Raw genomic sequence first — 20451 nt, 5'->3', positions numbered from 1 at the left:
TCTTAAGTGATCCACTGAAGGCTTTCTCCCATGCCATGCTTCATAGGGAGTGATTGCCTTCAAAGCCTTTGTGGGAGCCCAATTCAAAACATAGTTGGCACACATGAGGCCTTCGAGCCAAAACCTGTGAGGCAACTTTTTATTGGTAAGCATGCATCTATCCATCTCCATAAGAGTGCGATTCTTGCGCTCATCTTTGTCATTTTGTTGAGGTGTAAGCCTCACTGTAAGCTGATGTGTGATGCCTTTCTCCTTCAAAAATGTCTCAAACTCATGAGACATATACTCCCCCCCTCTGTCTGTGCGAAGTGTCTGCACCTTGAGTCCCGTCTCATTCTCAACCATAGCCACAAAGTGCTTGAAATGCATAAACACTTCTGATTTTGCCTTAAGACCATAGACCCAAGTATAGTTGGTGAAGTCATCTATGAATGTAACATAATATAGATAACCCCCAAAAGCAGGTGTCCTCATGGGACCGCAGACATCACTGTGAATGAGCTGTAATTTGCGTGTAGCTCTCACTGCACCATCCTTCTTGAAAGGAAATCTATGCATCTTGCCAAGGATGCAATCCTCACATGCATGAGGAGGAGGTGACTCTAAAGGAGGCAATGCATCAACCATAGCATGCTTCTGAAGTGTCATTAAGCTGCCATGGCTCATGTGTTCATACTTGGCATGCCATAACTCCGCATTCTGCATCACAGCAGTGGGAGTGATCACTGAAAATGCAAGATCGGATCTTTTCTCATATATATCAAGGTGAAAAAGACCTCGATACAAAGTGCCAGACAACATCAAAGCATAGTCATTCTCTTTGTCTCTGATTGCACACTTAGCATCATCGAATACAACCTGAAATCCTTCTCTATTAAGAGAGGACACTGAAAGCAAATTCTTCTTTACATCTGGCACAGGTACAACGCCTGCACCTGTTGTACGGATGTACAGTGCAGAAAGTACAGTACGGATGTATGGCCACAAGTGCATTGTACGACTGGAGCTCCAAGGAGAGCGTACGTACAAATTGATACGGGAGGTGCAGAGCAGATGTACGGTGAATCTGCACTCGACAGCTTGTACGGCGAGCAGGTATGAATGGAGCACACTTGTACGGGCTCCCTGTAACAGTACGGCGCCTATTGTACGGCAATGCAGTACGGGCGAAACTCGTATGGATGAGACTTGCACATAGTGTACGGATAGTTGTACGTCAAGCTTGCAGGTCGTATGGACAGCATCGTCGACGTGCGGGGAGTTGACGGGTATGGAACAGTATAGAATCCGTACAGTCATACGGACTGTACGGAATGGTAGGTACGGAGTAGGTCTGGGAGCAAAGAGCGTAGGAGCTTGGGCAAGAGAAGCTGGTCCAAGAGCTTGTCCTGCTCTGATACCAAATGTGAGAAACAAGGAGAGCAAGAGTGAGCAAGAGTGAGAGCTGAATGTAGGTCTACTCAATAGTGGACTGAAATGAAGTGGTACAAAAGAGAGACGAGGGGTTTTTTCTAAGTGACAAAACCCTATCTAATCACTAACTGTAGTTAGGGATTAGACTGTGGTCAGGGGGAAAAACCTCTAAGAGGGAAAAGTGCCCCTAACCCACTTATTACATTACATTGGCCACTGCCTAGAATATGATAATAATTCTAACACGGCCGCCTTATAACAGTATGGTGGTCGAGCTGCCTGTATAGACGGGGTCTCAAGAGCATAGGTGGTGATGTGGAGCAAGGCAAGTAGGGACAGGAAGAGCTAGCAGAAGCAAGAACGGTGGCGAGATTGAGCAGGGATAGCGTGAAGGGGTGACGAGCAGTGATGTGGGATGAGGAAGGCGAGGCTTAGGGAGAGGACTGGTGACGGGATAAGGAAGGCGAGGCTTAGGGAGAGGACTGAGGGGTGTGACGGGATAAGGAAGGCAAGGCTGAGGGCGAGGACTAAGGGTGAGGCAGGATGCGAAAGGAAAGGCTGAGGGCGGGAAGAGCTAGGTGAAGTAAGAATGGTGGCGAGGTTGAGCAGGGATGGGAGGGCGTGATGAGCAGTGAGGTGGGGTGAGGAAGGGGAGGCTTAGGGAGAGGATTGAGGGGTGAGGTGGGAGGAGGAAGACAAGGCTGAGGGTGAGGACCGAGGGTGAGGGAGGATGAGAAAGGCAAGGCTGAGGGCGAGGATTGAGGGTGAGGCAGGATGAGAAAGTCAATACTGAGGGCGGGTTGAGGCAGGCTGAGGGAGAGGCAGAAGGGAGGCTAGCAGGGAGGTTCGGGGAACTCAAGAGTCTAGACAACTGTGTTTGAGACTAACATTTAGGGCTCATATTTTTGAATCATCTTGGATTTTCATTTCTGTGGTGGATTGGTAAATACTTGGTACTTTTGAGTGACCTAAACCACAATTGTGAGGACTCCAAATACTTTTCTGGATGCCATGAGCAGATGGAACTTCTTTACTCTATGGCTGTTGTTTTGCTTTGTGTTTTCTGTTGATGGATGCTTTGTGGGGTACTCAGCAGTTGTAAAGAATAGTAGTATGCAGATGAATATATTAATATATAATATTAATTATTGTGATCCCGTTATTGAAAAGAAATTTTCTGGAGAAAAAACGGTGTAAAGCTTTGATTTTGTGATACTGAGAAGGCATTCATGCGTCCACTGTATGCATCTTTGTGACGTTTTCTGCTGCACTGGTACCAGAGGGTTGTAGATTGCATATTACCCTGCTTGAATTTCCAAAATCATACTCCATGCACCCTATCTTTCCTGATGTAGCTCTAAAGGCCGAGCCATTCTCTGCCAGACTTTTTTGTTTGGCACATTGTCATCTACTACTAAGTGTCTAAAGATGACTGAATGTTTTTGGCTGTCTTGTGTTCAGCAGAGAAAAAAGAGAAAGCCAACTCAAGCAGCTGTCAGTTCCCATCAACATGATGCTAGAAAGGAATCCAGAGACTCCATACGAGCTGATATTGGAAAGACGGGGATGGAGATGGACACATTATTGGACACTTCTGAGTCAGATCTGGAAAGCTTTGACATATGTTCACATCAAAAGAGTTTGTGGATAAAAAGTCAATTGTTAGAACTACCCTTATGCTTCACAGGGGATAGCAATACCAAGGAGAAAGTGCATAAAAAATTTGGTTACATTCACATTCTTATAGACAAATCTAGTAATGCTGGAGACACATTTGCAAACGTCTGCAAGCCATTGGCCAAAGAAAGTGACTTAAATGTTGCAGAAAACATCGCTGAAGATGTACCGGGAAAAAAATCTAGTAAACAACAGGAAGAGCATCTTCCATCTAGCTGGCCAGAAAGCTTATATTCTGTGTCGGAACATGGAGCAATGGGGACAATGGAACCACATGAAAAGGAGCCTCAATGCTTTCATTCTCCAAAGGAGGAAATTTGTGTCTCTGATACTTGGGGTTTGGATACCTCAGTTAGAAGCGTTTCTGGAACTTTGGCTGAAAGCTGCTCTGGGAAAATTGGTGAGATCGGCAATTTTGTTGGGAAATTCAGTAAAGCTAAACTCTTTAATTTTGTGGCTAAAGCAAGGAAAGAGGGATGCTCTGTTGATAGGCATTCCAGTGAGGAAACCTGTAATACAAGCAGTAAGCTTTTCCAAGAGGGGGGAGAATGGAGCACACTTCTTAGAGAGGAAAAATCTGATACTTCCGTGAAAGATTCTCTCCCTCTCCCCTACAACAACATAAGAGGTTGGTTTGCATGAAAGACTATGTCTGTTGGGATGTTATCATAGGCAATAAACTGCTATGATTGGCTAAATATTGCATTTCCATTCATTTGGTCTCAGTAAGCTCAATCTTTTACTGTTGGGCTTCATTTTTAGTGTAATCAGCTTTTAATCCTAGATCTTGTAAAGTTCTTCTGCCATATGAAACCTTTGTTTTCAACGGTGTTGTGGATTTAAAAACTGGCTTAAGCATGCTTTTTTGAATCATAAATGCATTTTCTGTGCTGAAATGTAGCCTGCAATACTTCTCTTATTTAGGTGTCAAGCAAAGTGCGCCTGAAACTTCTAGTGGACAACATTTACAGAGAAAGCATCTGATATCTCAGGAGGCACTTTATGATGGCGATATACATGGGTTGAAAATACGAACTAGCAGTAATGGTACTTCTCCAAAATTTGTCCATGTCGCCAAAACCAGCTCGTTTTCTGCAAACGATTGTGGTGATAATTCTTTACCTGAATCTGGAGACAGGATTGTCACTGAGAATGCAAATCAAACGTTAACATGCGTTGTTACCTCCGGAATGAATGCAATTGCAAGTGAATCTTCTATACAGGGTGTTTCTCTGAGGCCAATGGCTCACCCTCCACACGTAAAATTAGGCATTCAAGATAAACAATGGAATGCAAATCAACATAAACTAGATATTGCAAGGGTCTCTGCGTCCAAACTGACGAGGAGAAGGGATGGATGCCCCAACCCTATGTTCTCAAGGCTGCAGAAATGCAAGCAAATAGTTGCAGAAAAAATGGAATTGCATTACAATGAAGCCGTTGAGCATAGTTTGATGACTGAGAAGGTGCAAGAGGAAACTAGAGGGACAAGATTAGATGATGACTATGATGCTAACACAATTCGTGAGGAAGGAAGCTTTCACAAGGTATGCAAGTTCTGGAAACTAAAGGTGCCCTCCACCACCCCCAAAAAAGTAAGAAAGGAAATACCACATGTGTATGTACACGCACATGGTTAACACACCCTCGATGGCATGCACATGTAGACATTCGTGCACATACACACATCATACACCCATTTGCCAAATAAAGCTCTCTCTTTGGTGGGAAGAAAGACTAAAACAGGAATAAAAAGAGAGTTGAAGAAAGAGAAACTGCATATTGTGGATGAAAGTTTGATATTTAATCTATGGGGACTTCCATGATTCTTGGGGTTGAACTTACCCTGTTGATATTCAGTCTTTTTTTATAATTCGGCAAAGCGAAACATTGTAAGCTTTGATTTATAATATGGGTATTGTTGAAACGTGTCATATCCTCCAGGTTACTGAGTTCCTCTTGGTCATCCAGACTTGATGAGACCATATATGGGCAAACTGATAAATTATGTGAAAGTTTTGAGCTTGAAATTATTTTCTCACCTGTTTATTTTTTGCCTAAACTCTATTGATTCATGGACTTTGCCACAGGAATATGGGCAGGTTCATGAAGAGGAGACACATACATTATCAACACCGAGGCACAGATGGAGATCACCTCCACAAGTGGACGCACACAGGCTCTTTGTTGCTCCGTTTGACCTGAACATGCCTCCTGAATTTTGTGAGGCCTCAGGTTGTATTACTTGTGCTATCTTTCCATACATCATGATGGAGTAACTTTTCTTTGACATGGTGACATTTTCTTGACTAGATTCTGCTAGAGTGTGTATAATCAATATTTAATGTGAGCGTATGGCATTCTATGCTGAGTTGTTTCCTACTGCCACCTTTTCACTATCATGGTTTAATGAATCTTACACTTTAAAACCTGACTGATGAAATATTCAATATTCTCATGCTGTTATATGACCCTAAACATATAAGCGAGGCGCTACCCCGAAGGCTAGACTGCTTTTTCTCCAAGGCAAGATTAGACAGCCCTCTTGCAACAAAACATTTGTATGCTTTGCATAATTTCTTTCAGCTAGGAGAAAATATAAAAGCTAGTCAATGGACTCAAAATGGCCAGCTAGTACACACATCTCTCTCTCGTGAGCAGCTGTACTCAGAGAGCAGTCTACCTTTGACAGGTCACCAGTTGAGATTGTCTCATCATACATGTACTTAGGGGTTCTATTTTTTGGCCCTATCTTCACGATGAGACTGGCAATGTAGGCCCGCTTGAGCGGAGGATACCCCTTTCTTGCTCTACTGGAGAGACAGTGCTTCCATTCTAGGATCCATGGACCAAGGTTCTCCTTTTCGACTCCTGCGTCCGACTTGTAGGCATGTATGGTAGCCCTTGCTGGGGACCAAACCTATTTGATACACAGTGGACTCGAGTGGAGATATTATAGGTTCTCTTGTTATCACAGATGATCCACACAGTAAGCGATCTGTTCCCCATCAGATCATTCAGGCTGAGTTCGGGGTATCTCCATTGCAATTAGATGCGGCATTCCAGACTCTCACTTATCTATACCGTGTGCAAGATTATGGCTCATGTACTGCAGGGTGACGCAGACTACCTTGGTTGGCACTATCCTTTTCTATGGCATTAGTAGCTCAGGGTGATTGGAGATGCTGGTATGCACACACATGCAGATTGTTCAAGAGACTAGGTTTCCATATAGACAGGTTGCCACCAGTATAGTATTGACGTTCCGTTTGTTCTGTTTCGGGGCAATGAGTTCAATCCGATCATCCAAGAGGATCTTCTGTAGTTACATTCAGGACGTGGTTGGCACAGACAAAGCTTCTTGTGAAGCTCAGCTTTCATAAGGACCATTGCTTACGCATCTCTGAGGAGGGTTTCATTATCCTGCCAGGGTACACTCAAAAATCCAACTACCACACTCGCTTAGGATTGCCATTGGGCAGTAAAATCATCACCAGGACAACCAAGGCAATCCTTTGGCAGGCCCCCAATGTCAATTTTTGCTATGTTTTTTTGCTCTTTTACCTCTGCATAAAGATTTGCTTTGTTGATTTTGTTGTTGGCTATAATAAAGGCTTAGACTTTGTATGAAAAGTCTATGTATGCAATTCTGCATTCATTGCTGCCACCTGTCCTTTAACCCTACATCGCTTAACCAAGTCCTCTACGTCACCGAGGTAGCTGTCATCAACTTTAGCCCCTTCGTAACTGTTAAAGTTGGCATCAAGCTGCCGATGCATAGCTTTAGAAATTTGCCGCTCTTTATCAGTTGAGCCATTTAACCATCACAATGTTGAACAGATGAATCTGTCTGCCATCGGCTTACTGCTCAAGCGTCCGCTCTCCACTGTGCTCTAGTCCAAGCAGTCAGACCCCAAGCCCACATCAAAGTTGCTCGGGTGTCTGATGTAACACGACCAATTTAGTTGCTTCCCCAATTGCAACGCTGTCGCATATCGAGCTACATAGGCGCTGAATCCATACGCCTTATGAAGCAAGAAAATGTTACGATTCAAGTGGGTCTAATTCCATTGACAAAAGACAGAACCCACCCCAATTACACTGCACCAGCATCAATCACTTAGATGCTCTAATGTGAGAATGAAATAGTCTAGTCCAATCTGAGAATTTTGCACAAGAAAACACTGGGTGATGGCAATTTAATTCTCCTCCCAGCCGCCTAGTTGTTCACTGAATACACTAGAATATTTTGTAATTAATGGAGCAGAAATAGTGTCTTGCACTTGCCATCTGTGGCGGGGATGGATGCCGTATGGCTTCCCTTTATTACTCTCTTAATCAAATTCATGGATACTATTTGATGACTTCTTTTTGTCATTTGTGGAACAGAAAGCAGAATCTTTAATTGTAATACTTCATGATTTTTATCAGTACAACTCTGCTAAATAGTGGTGATGCCATGAACACTCGTGTTAATATGTTAATGGTTTCTTCTTCCTCTGCAGCATGGCCATCAGCCACAAATACTTAATTGTCCATCCTGTGATATTACTCGACATAAAATGAACTAGTAGTTGTATTCATGTGTCGCTTGCCAAATATTGTCAAATTGATTGAGGAGTGCCATGTTCACCTTGCATTGTCGCTAGCCAGACCATCAAAATCATAAAATGTAACTTCTGAGATATATGTTGGTTTGTGGGTCTTGGTGTTGATTGCATGATAATATGCATATTCAATGCGATCAAGGCATTTTCCAGACTTGCCCCCTGGATTTGGCGAGCCTTCAGGTGAGAACTTATAAACATTTCTTAAGGAAAGAAGACAACAAATAGTGAACATGGCTGCCTCGAAGTTTCACAATATAACAAATTTGTCAAATAGCCTCTTATGCAACCTGAAAGCTTTGCATTGCTTACCACCAACCTTCTTACACAAGACCCCCCAACTCCAACAACGCCCCCCACGCAAAATGAAGTACTAGTTGTACTCATCTATTACTTCTCAAATGTTGTCAATTGCAAAGGGATTCAGTCTGTGCCATGTTCATCTTGCATTTTTGCTAATAATTTGTAACTGCTTAGATTGTAGCTCTTAACACGTTTGGTGTTTATTGCATGATAATATGCAGATTCGGTGCAATCAAGACATTCTCCAGACTTGCCCCCTGGATTTGCCGAGTCTTCAGGTGAGGACTTGTAAACATATCTTAAGGAAAGAAACTGCAATTACAAGGCAATAGAGTGAACATTGCTGCCTCGAAAGTTTCAAAATATAACAATTTTTACCAAATAGCATCTTATGCAACTTATCTGAAAGCTTTGCATCTCTTAGCACCAGCCTTCTAACCCCCCCCCCCCCCCCCCCCCAAAAAAAAAAAAAAAAACTCCAAGCACCCCCAACTTTCCAGGAAAAGAAGAAAAAGACACACGCACACAGAGAGAAATCGGTGCTCAAGGCATCATGTTTGATTGTGTGGTGACATGTTTGGCAGATTTGATGCAATCACGGAATTCTCCAGACATGCCCCTTGGATTTGGCGAGCCTTCAAGTGAGAACTTGGAAACGTGTCTAATAAAAGAAACAGCATATTCAGCGGCAACAGATAGTGATCTTTTGTTTTATTCTGCCTCATAAGTTTTTACCTTCCCTTGCTGCTTTTCCCAACCCTACCTGCCCTCCTTTAGCCCCTTCTGCAGTTTCCTCAGTAGCCTCGTAATTGGTTGTGTACTGCATCTCGAAACCAGGAAAGCATAACTCTGGTTAGATAATTCAGATCTTCAAGACACTAATTGCAATGTGATCTTGGAACTGGTTGGCTTGGGAGTTCAAAATATCCCAAGTATGGCTGAAAAGTCAGATCTCAATGACACCAACTGCAATGTGATTCTATGTTGCATAAGATGTACACAAACCAGTCAAGATGCCTACGAAAGATGTTTGACCTAGCATTGTCCTCTATCATCACTATGAGCATCCTGTCTTAGACAGATCATCTTCGTTTTTTGAAAAAAGATGTTTGACATAGCTTTGTCCTCTATCATCACTATAAGCATCCTTTGTCTTAGACAGATCATCTTCGTTTAAAAAAAAAAGACTATATTTCCTTTTCTTTTTTTCAAAATCGCTTGTCACTATATCACTGCAGAGCTCATGAGAAGGGGTCAGGTTCATTCCTTGTTTCATGAGTGTGTCTGTGTGTCAAAGCGCTCTTTGCTGCTTGGCACCTCTCACCTTAAAATCATAACTTTGGTCAGAGCACTTGGTGTGTGACTTGTCCATACCTAGAGAGGGTCGCATATGCACTCAATGTGATCGGGTGGACGTTGAGTTGGAGGAGCACTTTGCTTTCAGATGCGCTATGTACTACGAGTTGCTTTACAACTTTCATTCATGAGGCCGCCCGACACAGAGACCATCGGCTTAGGGAACATGACGAGATCAGGGTGAACAAAAAGATTCCCTCAGAGCATATGCTGATCACCGAGTTTTTCCAATTGCGTAGCACGGACCAGCAAGCCCCTCGGAGATGACAAAGTCGAGGGCCAGAGCGAGAGATAGACTCGTTGATGTGTCGATGCATACATCGGACTTGGGGATCTCCTTTCATGTTCACCATACCAGAGACATGGCGGATGGGTATGACAGTGGCACTTGTCTGACATAAAACCACAGCTAGAAGACCACAACAGACCACCCACACCGATCATCGCCAACGCTTTATTCATAGGTTTTCTGCCATCAAGCCTTTTACATCACTGAGATCTTCCATGAGCTCGACTCCAAAAGGACCATCACCACACCACAGCTTCCATCCTCTCCATGTGCTCAGACATTTTACTAGTGTTTCTACGTTTAGGTTGTGCTTGTCTTGAGTGTAGATGCCCACTTAGAGGCTCCACCCATTCAGCGGTTTTTTTGGTCTCATAAACTCTTCAGTCTTTCGAAGACTTTAAATAAAATTTCTTTCTTTGGCCTTCTGCCCAGCCCACTCCCTCCTATGCAGCCACCTGCCTGGCCGGCATGGCCCCCCCGCGCTGCCATTTGCCTAGCCTGCGCTGCTCCCTCTTGCTGTCCATGGTGCGGCTTGCAGTCCCGCCACCCTGTCTCTCCTTGCCGCACTGAGGGCGGCTGCTGCACGCCCCTCTGCCTCTACTGGTTGCCCACACGGGCTGTTATGCACACCTCTGCCTCAACTCAGCCCCCCGCACCAATGCCTTTCTTCTGGGTCCATATGAGGGGTTGCCCTCAGGCCTAGGTGCCTCCCTGTAAGCATAGAAAACAAACAACAAATCAGCAGCATTCTAGATGGGGAAAGGAGAGAGAGAAGGACAAGGAGAAAAGAGAAGCACAAGAAAGAGGGGAGAAAACCAAAACTAGAGGCACCTAAAGGACGAAGATGTCAACAAACGCTTCAACCGTAGTGGGCTTGGAGTAGACAGTGCAGCGGTACAGAAGGGTTCTATATCAGCAGCAGTGACTACCTCATCTACATCTATAGCAGGAACCTTGACATCGACCTCTTCTTCTGCTAGCACAGACTCGATGCTGGACTCATAACCTATGTTACCATCACCAAGGATGGCATAAACAAGACCACAATATTCCTCGTCCTTCCTCTCACCTTTCCCTCTCAACCAGGCTGCCTTCCAGACCCCAGCTGGAATTACCTCACCATTGCTTCAGCCATCTCCACACCCTGATCAGGTTACTCAGTCACCGCCTACTATTCAGCCCCATCCCCCTACATTCGTACTAGGTCCTTTATAGTTTCACATCCCACCAGGACCCGACCTCCCACGAGCTCATTTGCCAGACGCTTGGGAGTTTCTCGTGATGGAGGTGCACAGCATACAACCATAAGAGGTGGAGCTGACTCTCTTCGCACAAGAGCAGGCCCGCTTCACCCAGAAGCAGGCCCCTATTATATAGGAGCAGGCTGGCCTCGTACAGGGGCTCAGACAAAACGTCTTACAGCTCTAGAAGGAGGTGATTGCGTTACGGATAGCTTCAGGCAGTACATCAACGGTAGAGGCACAGATAGCCACCATGCAGTCAGTTATCGAGGAGAGATCCAGATGGGTGAATGTGGCGAAAGGGAAACCTGCAAAGGCAACCGTCTCGGCCACTCTCCTGGAGCAATAACAAAGGGCTAGTAAGGCTCTCAATATTAGGATTCGTGGGATCCCTCGTATAGTAGCTACAACGATGGACAATGCGGCCACTTCCATCGTTACTATCTTGGGGGTCTGAGAGCACGTGATCGAGGGGGACCTGGCACGTGCGGAGAGACCCCAACAAAGAGCAATCCCTTGTCATACGCTTCCGCGACACTCAGACTTGACTAGCAGCATAAGTCGTAGATTGGTCTTGCGGGACCACCCATGGATGAGGACCTGGCATCCCTGCGGATTGAGGAGAGATGCATCTTGATACAACATCTGGATATGGCTCACAAGGAGGAGAAGTGGGCAGTAGTACCAGATAGACAACTCCTTATTGGCCCCCGTCCTTACCGGCCCTTGTCAGACACTCTCCCACCGTTCTACTTAGAGGGGTGGAATCTATGAGACTCAGGATATCAAGACCCTGTCCTGTACCATTGCAATGGTACCTTACACAGGACTCAACATAGTCTTCTACACAGAGACACATTGCCCCTAGTACTGGCAGTTAGCAGATACACTTGGGAGATAGCTTACAGAGATGAGACGAGGGATATAGACAGAGTACGAGGGTTAGGAGGGATAGCGTGCTTTATAGATCATCTCTTTTTGGAGCGATCTTAGTAGAGAAGAGGGACATACATTCCATATCTCTTTGGATTCGGATCTGACGTACGGCCAGTCAAGACCTCTTCGTTGTAGTATGCTTCTTTTCACCTGAGACATCCCACTTAGTCGGAGATGTCTATGAGAAGGCGGAGAGGTCACCATACACAACCCTTCATCCAGACATTGTATATTTCTCGAGCCATGGAGAAGTCCTTCTCGTCGGGAACTTCAATGCGAGGACATGCGTACATCAAGTACCGCTTCTTGCTGCGGACCCTAACTCTCAGATGCAAAACGGGCTCGGGTATAGCCTCTCTAGTTTCTCATGCCATCGCGGATGATACACAGTAAACCATCAGTTCTCCACTAGATCATTCAAGCTGAGTGGACTTTAGGGCAACATAGACTACCGTGGCTAGCACTATCCTCTTGTATGAGCCTAGCAGATGAGGGTGATCAAAGATGCTGATATGCACACACATGCAGATGGTTTAAGAAATCGAGGCTCCACATGGATAAATTACCCCCCTTCCAGTACAGTATTGATGCCACATTTCTCCCATGCGGGTATCATGAGGTCAACCAGGTCATACTCGAGGACCTTCTACAGCTACACATATTCAGGATCTGGTTGTCACTGAGCGAGCTCCCAATGAAGCTCAGTTTCTACAGAGATCATAGCTTTAAGGGTATACTCAAATTCACCTCCCCTATTTATTGAGGATCTCTATTGGGCAGTTTCAGGTTTTATTACATCGACTCTGCATTGAGACTGGGCGAGCTAAGGGAGTATCCAAGGAGAGATTTTTTAGCACCAGAACGAACATCCAAGGGCTCATTGCCGCAGAAAACAAATCTTTGAAAGGGAACGTTAGCATTCTTGGCGTGTTAAAGAAGAGAATTTGTATGACGTCTATCTAAGCTCTAAAGAAAATCTGCAAATTGTTCGGGTGAGTTCAAACTTAATTTTAGCATTCCAAACAAATTTACATGAGTTAGTATCATCATTTGTGAATGTCTTTGCCTGGAGCTAGCCAACATGAAGGAGATTGACTCCCAGTTCTACCAGCATCAGATCAATTTAAAAGAGGATGTTGTTTTGATCCAACAACAACGATATACCGAACTACACGTTAAGGGTAAAGGTGGCTAACTCCTACAATCCTTAACCCTAAATACTAAACCCTAAACCCTAACCCTAAAATACAATCAAAATTTAATGGATTTTTTCAATGTGTATCCAACTTGAAAATCAATAACTGCAGTTCATGGGGTGTCGTTTATTATCATTAGTCAGTATGCATGCCAATGCATGCAGTACCCTAACAAGCCCTTCTTACACCATCGTCCACAGTGGCTCTTCATTCTCTTCTTTTGTCTTTTCCTCGCAGTTAGCCAGCTTCGTCGTCCTCTTGCATCCTCGTTCTTACTTGTGTCTTTAGCAGCACTCTTGCATTGCTCCTTTGCTATTGCCATAACCTTGCAGATCTTTGTTAGCGCTTGCACATGGTGCCGATTCACCACCATATTGCCTTCATTGAAAAAGCTTCGTGCTATCTCACTACCATCATCCTCTTCAACTCCCTAATCTCTTTGTTCCCCCAGCTACCTCTCATCATGGTGATCTACGAGATGATCACGGAGTTTACACAACGGTTTTAGAACTCAAAACTGGCTTGATACCGCCTGACTCAACAACACAACAACTATCCCTTGGGAGCAAAAGCCCAGTTGTTGATGGCGGACGCGGTGGAGCTCATTGACTGTCACCTGCAATGCAGCTCCCACTAGATGGTAAACAAGAAGTCCCCGCCTTAACCCTCGACATGGAGGGAGTTTTCCAGCAAGAGAGACAAAGATGACAAAGGAGAATTTCGTTTTCTCAACCTTCAGGTAGATCCTAGAGTGGTACCTTGCTACGGGTTCTTTCTGGAGCTTGTTTGGCTCCAGAATAAGACATTCAAAAATTTGGCCAGTGCCTACGGGTGGTTCCGACAAGGAGAGGACGGATAGAAATTGGTTTGGGCACACCTCTTTTTCCAACAATTCAGAATAGAGGTGAAAAGATTGACCAAAACAAATGCCAGATCTTAGCTTGGCCAAGTATTCATGATCCTCTTTCCGATAGGACCAGTTACAGTTCCGGCCCCCATTAGATTCCTAACCCTTGAAGGGGTCCAAGCACAAATGGAGGAGTCATCCACAATGGGTGCGGTGGTCGGAGAGCCCACTCCGACAATGCAGGCTCGCAACCCTCCATTAGACCTACCAAAGGTCTCCCTTCCCCTGGTGCCCTCCCCGCCACTTCTTCTAGAGCAAAGAGCGCCATTGGATCTAAGCTCGTCTCCGTTCTTAAATGGAAAGGCTCTCTGGACCAGACGAAGGATCCTTAGAAGCCACGAAAGGAGACAAGAAAAGGCTCAAGTCTGAGACCTAGTCGGAGATGGTGGCAGTACCCTCCAGACGACTAATGTAGCAATTCGGCACCTGCCAACCGAAGGACGGACTCTCCAAATAGATTGGACACCGCAAACTTGAATCTACGCAAGAATGCCCGATATGCCTCCTATTCTCTCCAAACAGAGCAATTGAAGCAGGCCAAGATTGATCGGCTTAAAGACGACCGCATACTCCTAACTTGGCACTTAAAGTCGCGAGTGAACAAATTGGGAGGACCCAACTAACGAACGAACTCACGGCAGTTCGAGAGTCCCAGATGACGGCCACAACAGAGCACCTCCGAATGGTAGAACAAATACAATGGGCAATAGTGGACAGCCAAGCCCAAACGCAGCTCCGGGAGGTCAAACTCTGAGCTTACATGTCACCACAATGAAAATATCCTAAGTCAAAGTACCGTTGACCATTTATTTGAAAGAAATTTCCATCTCTAGATTAATTATGGTCAAAAGAGTTCTTTAATTGGTCAAAGAATTGACAACAATGAAAGACACTTGACTTCGGTCAAGTAAGCCTGATTTCGGTCAGGAAGACTTGGTTTATACCAAGAAGGTTAACTGCGGTTAACCAAGATGTGCTAACTTCGGTTGGAGAGACTTGACTATAATTAAGGGGTCTCGATCCTTGGTCAAAGCCCCTTAATTATGATCAAGAGCGTTGACTCCGGTCAACCAGAGAATAAATATATTTATATATTTGCTATGTGTGCTGTTGTGTTCAGTGGGGACGCCCACTGTGACTAGAATTAGTCCACAGTGTATTATTTGCATGCAAAGCGCTAACAATTAATGGGTGCCATGGTGGTGCGCTTTAATTAATTGTTGTAGGTATTAGGAAGGGTTATTTTTCCCAAGCGCTATGGAGCCTAACAAGCATCTAGGAGGCTGTGCGCGTGACCAAGTGCTTTGAAGACTCCAGAGTTGCCCTCAGTGGCATGTAATCAGGAAAGTAATGTAGAATTTGACAAGTGGCTTGTTGCCAAGAAAGAGAGCCTAAGAGCTCATGTCTTTCCATTCACGTTTTAAAATTTGTATGAGCAGCTTCATGCTGAACGCTTGTACTGAGTTTTCTCTCAAGTAATAAAGTACCTTCGGGGGGGTCCTGGGCCCTAGTGTGTTTGTAGAGAGAGAGAGAGTGCTTCGTGGTTGTGAAGAGTAGGAGGCTTAGATTTCCTTCGAGGTTGCATTACATCAATCAATCAGCCCCTCGACGTCTAGACATTGAAAGATCTGGCGGACACGGTCCGCAATACCTATCGTGACATGGGTGAAACACATTGAACGGTTGGCATTGATCCTTCAATTGGTTTGCAAAAGGCCACAGTTCTCCTAAACAATCAAAGAGATTCAGATGCAGATGTTGGCAATTTCGCATCGCCTAACACAGTGATGGCATTAGAACTAGGTCTTGTTGGGGAACGCTTGGTCCCCCCAGTCCGGGATGTATAAAGCCGAAGGATGTCTAACCGTATGATATGGCTAATCTCATCTTGAGGGATCAACTTGGGTGATGTGTCCATACTACACTAGAAGGGGGGCAGTCGGTCCATCTGGATAAAATGAATGGCAAACCATGTGAATACGCGCGCATACCATGTATTGGTCCCACAATCTAGTAGTCGCATGGAAGAGTCTAGTGCCCGTCTCCGTAGTCTCTCGTGAGGTAAGTAGCATCCTCTGTGGAGGAAAGTCACTATTTGAAAGATGTCATCAACCTAGTGAGGTGTCATGGCGAACTCTGCCTGTACTATTTGATGTGGGACTGAGGGCTTACTTCGAATTATCCTAGAACCCATAACCACCTGTAGCCGCCGCTCGAATCTCTTCCACTCTGTCGCCAAAAAGGTCACTCCCCCAGAAAAGTGCTGCGTACATGGTAGTTGGCCTCACTAGTGTCTCAAAAAGCCAGCCCTTGTCGGTGGGTCTTGAAAGTGCGCCCGAAAACTTCGCCTCTCTAGTTGGGCCAAGGCCACCTGCCCACGTGTGCGTCGTGCTCTGGCCGCCTGGGTCATCATGTAAATTGGCCCTATGAAAGCTACTCCCAAGTATGTGTAGGATTGCACTATCTCTACTGGCTCATCTCAGTAAGTGAAGCTATGTCGATGTAGTACATCACATGAGGTGTTGAAGATCATGGCCTTGGTCTTTCCACAATTGATAGCGAGGTCTCTCTCCTTGCAAAACACCTCTAATGCATCCAGTTGCTTCTGTAGCCCCTTTTCTGAAGATGATATAAGGACTCTGTCATCTGCATATAGCAGTATCTGTATCATCAGGTCGGTCAGCAGTGATCCCTCCTCCTAGGCCGTCAATGAAGGATGTGATCTCGTCATGCTCATGAGGGTTGCCCTGTCCATAGCTGCCCAGATTTTCATCACTAATGGCCTTGCTGGTGCCTCGGGCTTGCCCACTCTCCAAGCTGACTCGCACATGACATTTTGGTGAATAGAGCCTTGGCATCCGCCATAGGAGTGTCTCCTAGTGTGAGACCTTAAACCAAAACATTGAGGGCCTTTCTGTGCCTCCTTTTTTCCTGCTCTAAAGTATCTGAGATAATCTCTTTCGTGGGAGCATTTGTGCCTTTCTTCACCACATCCTTCCAGTCTAGGATTGCAGCCTTCCCCTTGGTGATTTGTTCTGTGAATTCAGCGTGCTTACCTTGCACTGTTGCAGATACACATAACAAACAAGGTACTAACCTCTGAGAAGGTCCCGCTAGTTGCATCTGCATATGTTCCGCACTGGGACTCTCCTGCATTTCTACGTCGCATTCAGATATTATCATATTAGCCGTGCGACGGTCTTTATTCAGTGGACAATCCTTCCACTGATGTCGCTGAAGGCAGCCGAAGCACAATCCTTCTTTTCTAGCTTTCTCTTTTTGTTCAGGGGTCAACGAGGACTTTGACCAAGCTCGGGCTGCCATTGGAGTTATTTTCCTTTTCACCCCGGTACTTGCCTTTACTGGTCCCTCAACCGGCTTCACCTGCTTGGTTTGGCCACTTGGCTGCGAGACACTTGTCTTTGAAACCCATTTCCTCTGAAATCCCCCTTTTCTCGGGTGCTCATACTGAGTCCCTGCCTGCACAAATCCACCAGATCTGCCTCTGGCATCCTCATAGTTCAGGGCTACTGCTATAGATTCATCTAGTGTAGTCACATATTTAGCCCGAACTTCCATTTTGATCTTGTCGTTCAGTCCATAGATATAGTCCTTTAACTGAACCGACATAGGGAGAGGGTCTGTTATTTTCATAACACATTCTCTGAATTTGTCAGTGTACTCTGCCACTGACAAGCTCCTCTGACGAAGATTTCTATAAGTATCCCAAGCTCGGGATTCTTCATCAGGTGGGAGAAAGTGTTTCTTGAATTCAGCTTTAAACCCTTCCCAGGTGGTTGGAGCAACTTGATCCTTTTGTTGCTTTATCCACCATCTGTCCGCTGCCTTAATAAACAGGTGTGTGGCCTCGCGGATTTTCTTTAGATCGGATCTAATCTCACAAATGGCGAAGGCTTCTTCCCACTTGTGTAACCAAACCTCGATTACATCAGAGCTGCGCTCGATCATCCGACCAGCGTACTTCTCCGGTCTATAATTAGCGATATTGGGCACTTTGACCCTTGCGCGCTCTAAGGAATGTATACTGGGCTCTGGCTTTGCTGGAGCTTTGCCCTTATCAATCCTAGATGGTCTAGCCGACAAGGCTTGCACCATCTCCCTGATCTCATTTTGACCAGCATTCACTTGAAGCTGCTGGTTCATAATCTGCTGTAAAGCATCCTCTAATATCGAAATCCTACCAATCAAAGTAGGTGCTGCCTGATGTGACATCTGTTGTGTAGACTGTACTCTAGACTCACTAGGATTCACTCTTGAATTCTGTCCTTCTGCTTCCATAGGTTCACAGTGGAAGATGGGTTAAAAAAAAAAAAAAAAAAAAAAAACCAAATAACCAATATATACACCCTTCACTGCTGTTCTGCTTTCCTGTTTTTTTTTTTTCCTCTTCTACAGTGCAGAAATCACAGGACCATATGAAAACACAAAAAAACTGCACGGAAAGAAAGGGCCCCCTGATCTTTTCGACGATCCCGGCTGCTCCAGCTATTCGTAGGTACGACCCACTTGGCTCTTTGATGCAGCTAGGTTCCAACACGGTCTTCGAGTCCACTCTATTTTCAATACATCATCAGACCCGGTCGCCTTTTATTTTCACACGCAGAGGTGCCGATCAGTTCCGTCCAATAATATCGGGAGGTCACAGCAGAACCAAAAGACCGTCGCAAATTCCATGATAGACAGTCTTGCAGGCTCACCACTATGCTTTGGAACGTATCTTCACACAATGAGCCGGCTTTTTGTGCGTCTTGGTTTTGCACCACCCTTTTTGCCCATCCTTCGCAAGCAACCTTTAGTTTCCCACAGCCACAGCGTCTGGCCCTCCGTTGCCGGGTAACACGAAGGAAGTGCTACACAAAACAATCACCAGGTTGACGGGCAAAACGGAGACTCCTGCGACCAGCGATGAACTCCTTGAAGGTCACGAGGCGTTTGCCGTTGACGGAAGCCGTGCCTTTTCTGAGAACAGGTTCCCGCTACCCATTATCCTACGCCTTCACCTAATTCGTCGTAGATCGAGCTCTGATACCAATTGTCACCTACTTTCTCTTCTACACTTATTGCCCTTACGTTCTATCCACGCTTTGAACCGCTCACTGAATCTCTGATCGTCATTCATGCTCTCACGGGCGCTGGCTTAGCCATTTCTCAGGGATAGTAAATCATCAAATCATACGTTATTTTTCCTTAATACTTATCCATGAGACCCTCATTTCCCTAGATAGTTCTCCTTGCCAAATGTCAGCATTTTGGCCTCTCCACTTGGTGCACCCTTTTACCCCTCTCTTGGGGCACATTAAAACCCACTTGCCCCTTGGCATTATTGCACATTTAGGTGCACCTAGGCCTTAGCACTCAGAACTATCTAGTCAATGCCATTCCGCCCTCACCTAGGACCTTGGCAGTTACTTCTCTTGACCATTTTAATTACGCACATTAACTATTACAAAAGTTGGTCATCTAAGAGAAAATGCCCACCGATCTATCCGAGGTCATGCTATCTCGGCTAGAGCATAACACTGTCCCTATATCTTGCATTCAGTTTTTGAGGCTGGTTTTCTCCGATTCCCATGCTGCTCTTCTTTCTCCCACTCCTTGTTCTTCTCCTTCTGCCATTCTTCCTGCATTCGTCCACTTTGCTTCTTGTTTTCAGCTAGTGCTTTGTCTACACACGCTTTTCCATTTAGCAATGCCACATTGGTGGCTTTCCAAACCATCCAATTTCTCAACCAACATTGGGCAAATGAGGGATGTCATCAGAAATCCCACTTTTGGGTGCACCCACTGTGTAGGCATTTATAGCAGCTTCTAAAGCTTGTTTCCCCAATGTATCTTCCACACAACCTCGTGTAGGCATCGTTATAAATACTTCTGAAAATCCCTGCTGTTTTTTGAATGCATTAAAATCCTTCCCTTCCTACTCACTTGTTTGGCATGTTGTAATTGCTGTGTTTGTATTGAATTTCTCTGTTTGTCCTCTTTATTTCTCTGCTTTCCATGCTGTTTTCTTTCTCACATGCTTGTTTGCTTGCAGCTAGGGCCTGGGAACACAAGGAGGGGTAACTTCTGAGTACCATGTCTCCAGTAGGTGCTTTTCTTGAGGTTTCTTGTTCTTCTTGATTCTTTGGCACTGTTTCTTTTGCTGCTGTGCAGGTACCAGGTAATTTGGATCTGACTTTGGTGTGGGCTGGGGCAACCCCATGCCCTGATACAGTCCCGTGGCACACAGGGGGGGGGTGTAGGGAGGCGGAGAGGCTTGGACAACCCCCACAGCAAGAATGTGGGGGGGGAGGGGGCGGTTAGACAGCCCCTGCTGGTAGCATGTAGGGGCCTGGAGGGCAGGCGCGTGCTGAGAGGTGCCCTCGACGTAAGCAGAGGGCGTGGGGGGCAAGCATACAGTCCCATTTGACTGTAGGCACCTAGGCAGGCAGGTGCTGAGAGGTGCCCTCGATGCTAGTAGAGGTGGTGGCAGAAACCCTGTGATAGGGCACTCGTAGCTATCGAC

General features: G+C 45.5%; 1 protein-coding gene across 4 annotated transcripts in view; it reads left to right on the top strand.

Annotated features, from left to right (window-relative positions):
* LOC147878125 (uncharacterized) overlaps window positions 1-20451 on the top strand; it is a 57884-nt gene that overhangs the window by 18720 nt on the left and 18713 nt on the right. For 2 of the 4 annotated variants that reach the window (XM_087372409.1, XM_087372406.1), the window contains exons 3-7: window positions 2875-3718; window positions 4015-4637; window positions 5181-5325; window positions 8222-8278; window positions 8585-8641. In XM_087372409.1, coding sequence (XP_087228535.1) covers window positions 2875-3718; window positions 4015-4637; window positions 5181-5325; window positions 8222-8278; window positions 8585-8641 — 1726 coding nt within the window. The remainder of the gene's footprint in view (window positions 1-2874; window positions 3719-4014; window positions 4638-5180; window positions 5326-8221; window positions 8279-8584; window positions 8642-20451) is intronic. The other 2 variants (XM_087372407.1, XM_087372408.1) reach the window with 2 other exon arrangements.

The sequence above is a fragment of the Dipteris shenzhenensis genome, unplaced genomic scaffold, assembly GCF_047967505.1.
Source record: "Dipteris shenzhenensis isolate YYH24624 ecotype China unplaced genomic scaffold, Dip_SZ_1.0 scaf0542, whole genome shotgun sequence".
Classification (NCBI taxonomy): domain Eukaryota; kingdom Viridiplantae; phylum Streptophyta; class Polypodiopsida; order Gleicheniales; family Dipteridaceae; genus Dipteris; species Dipteris shenzhenensis.
Note: the sequence above shows the minus strand (reverse complement) of the source record. Positions and strands in the feature narration are given on the sequence as shown.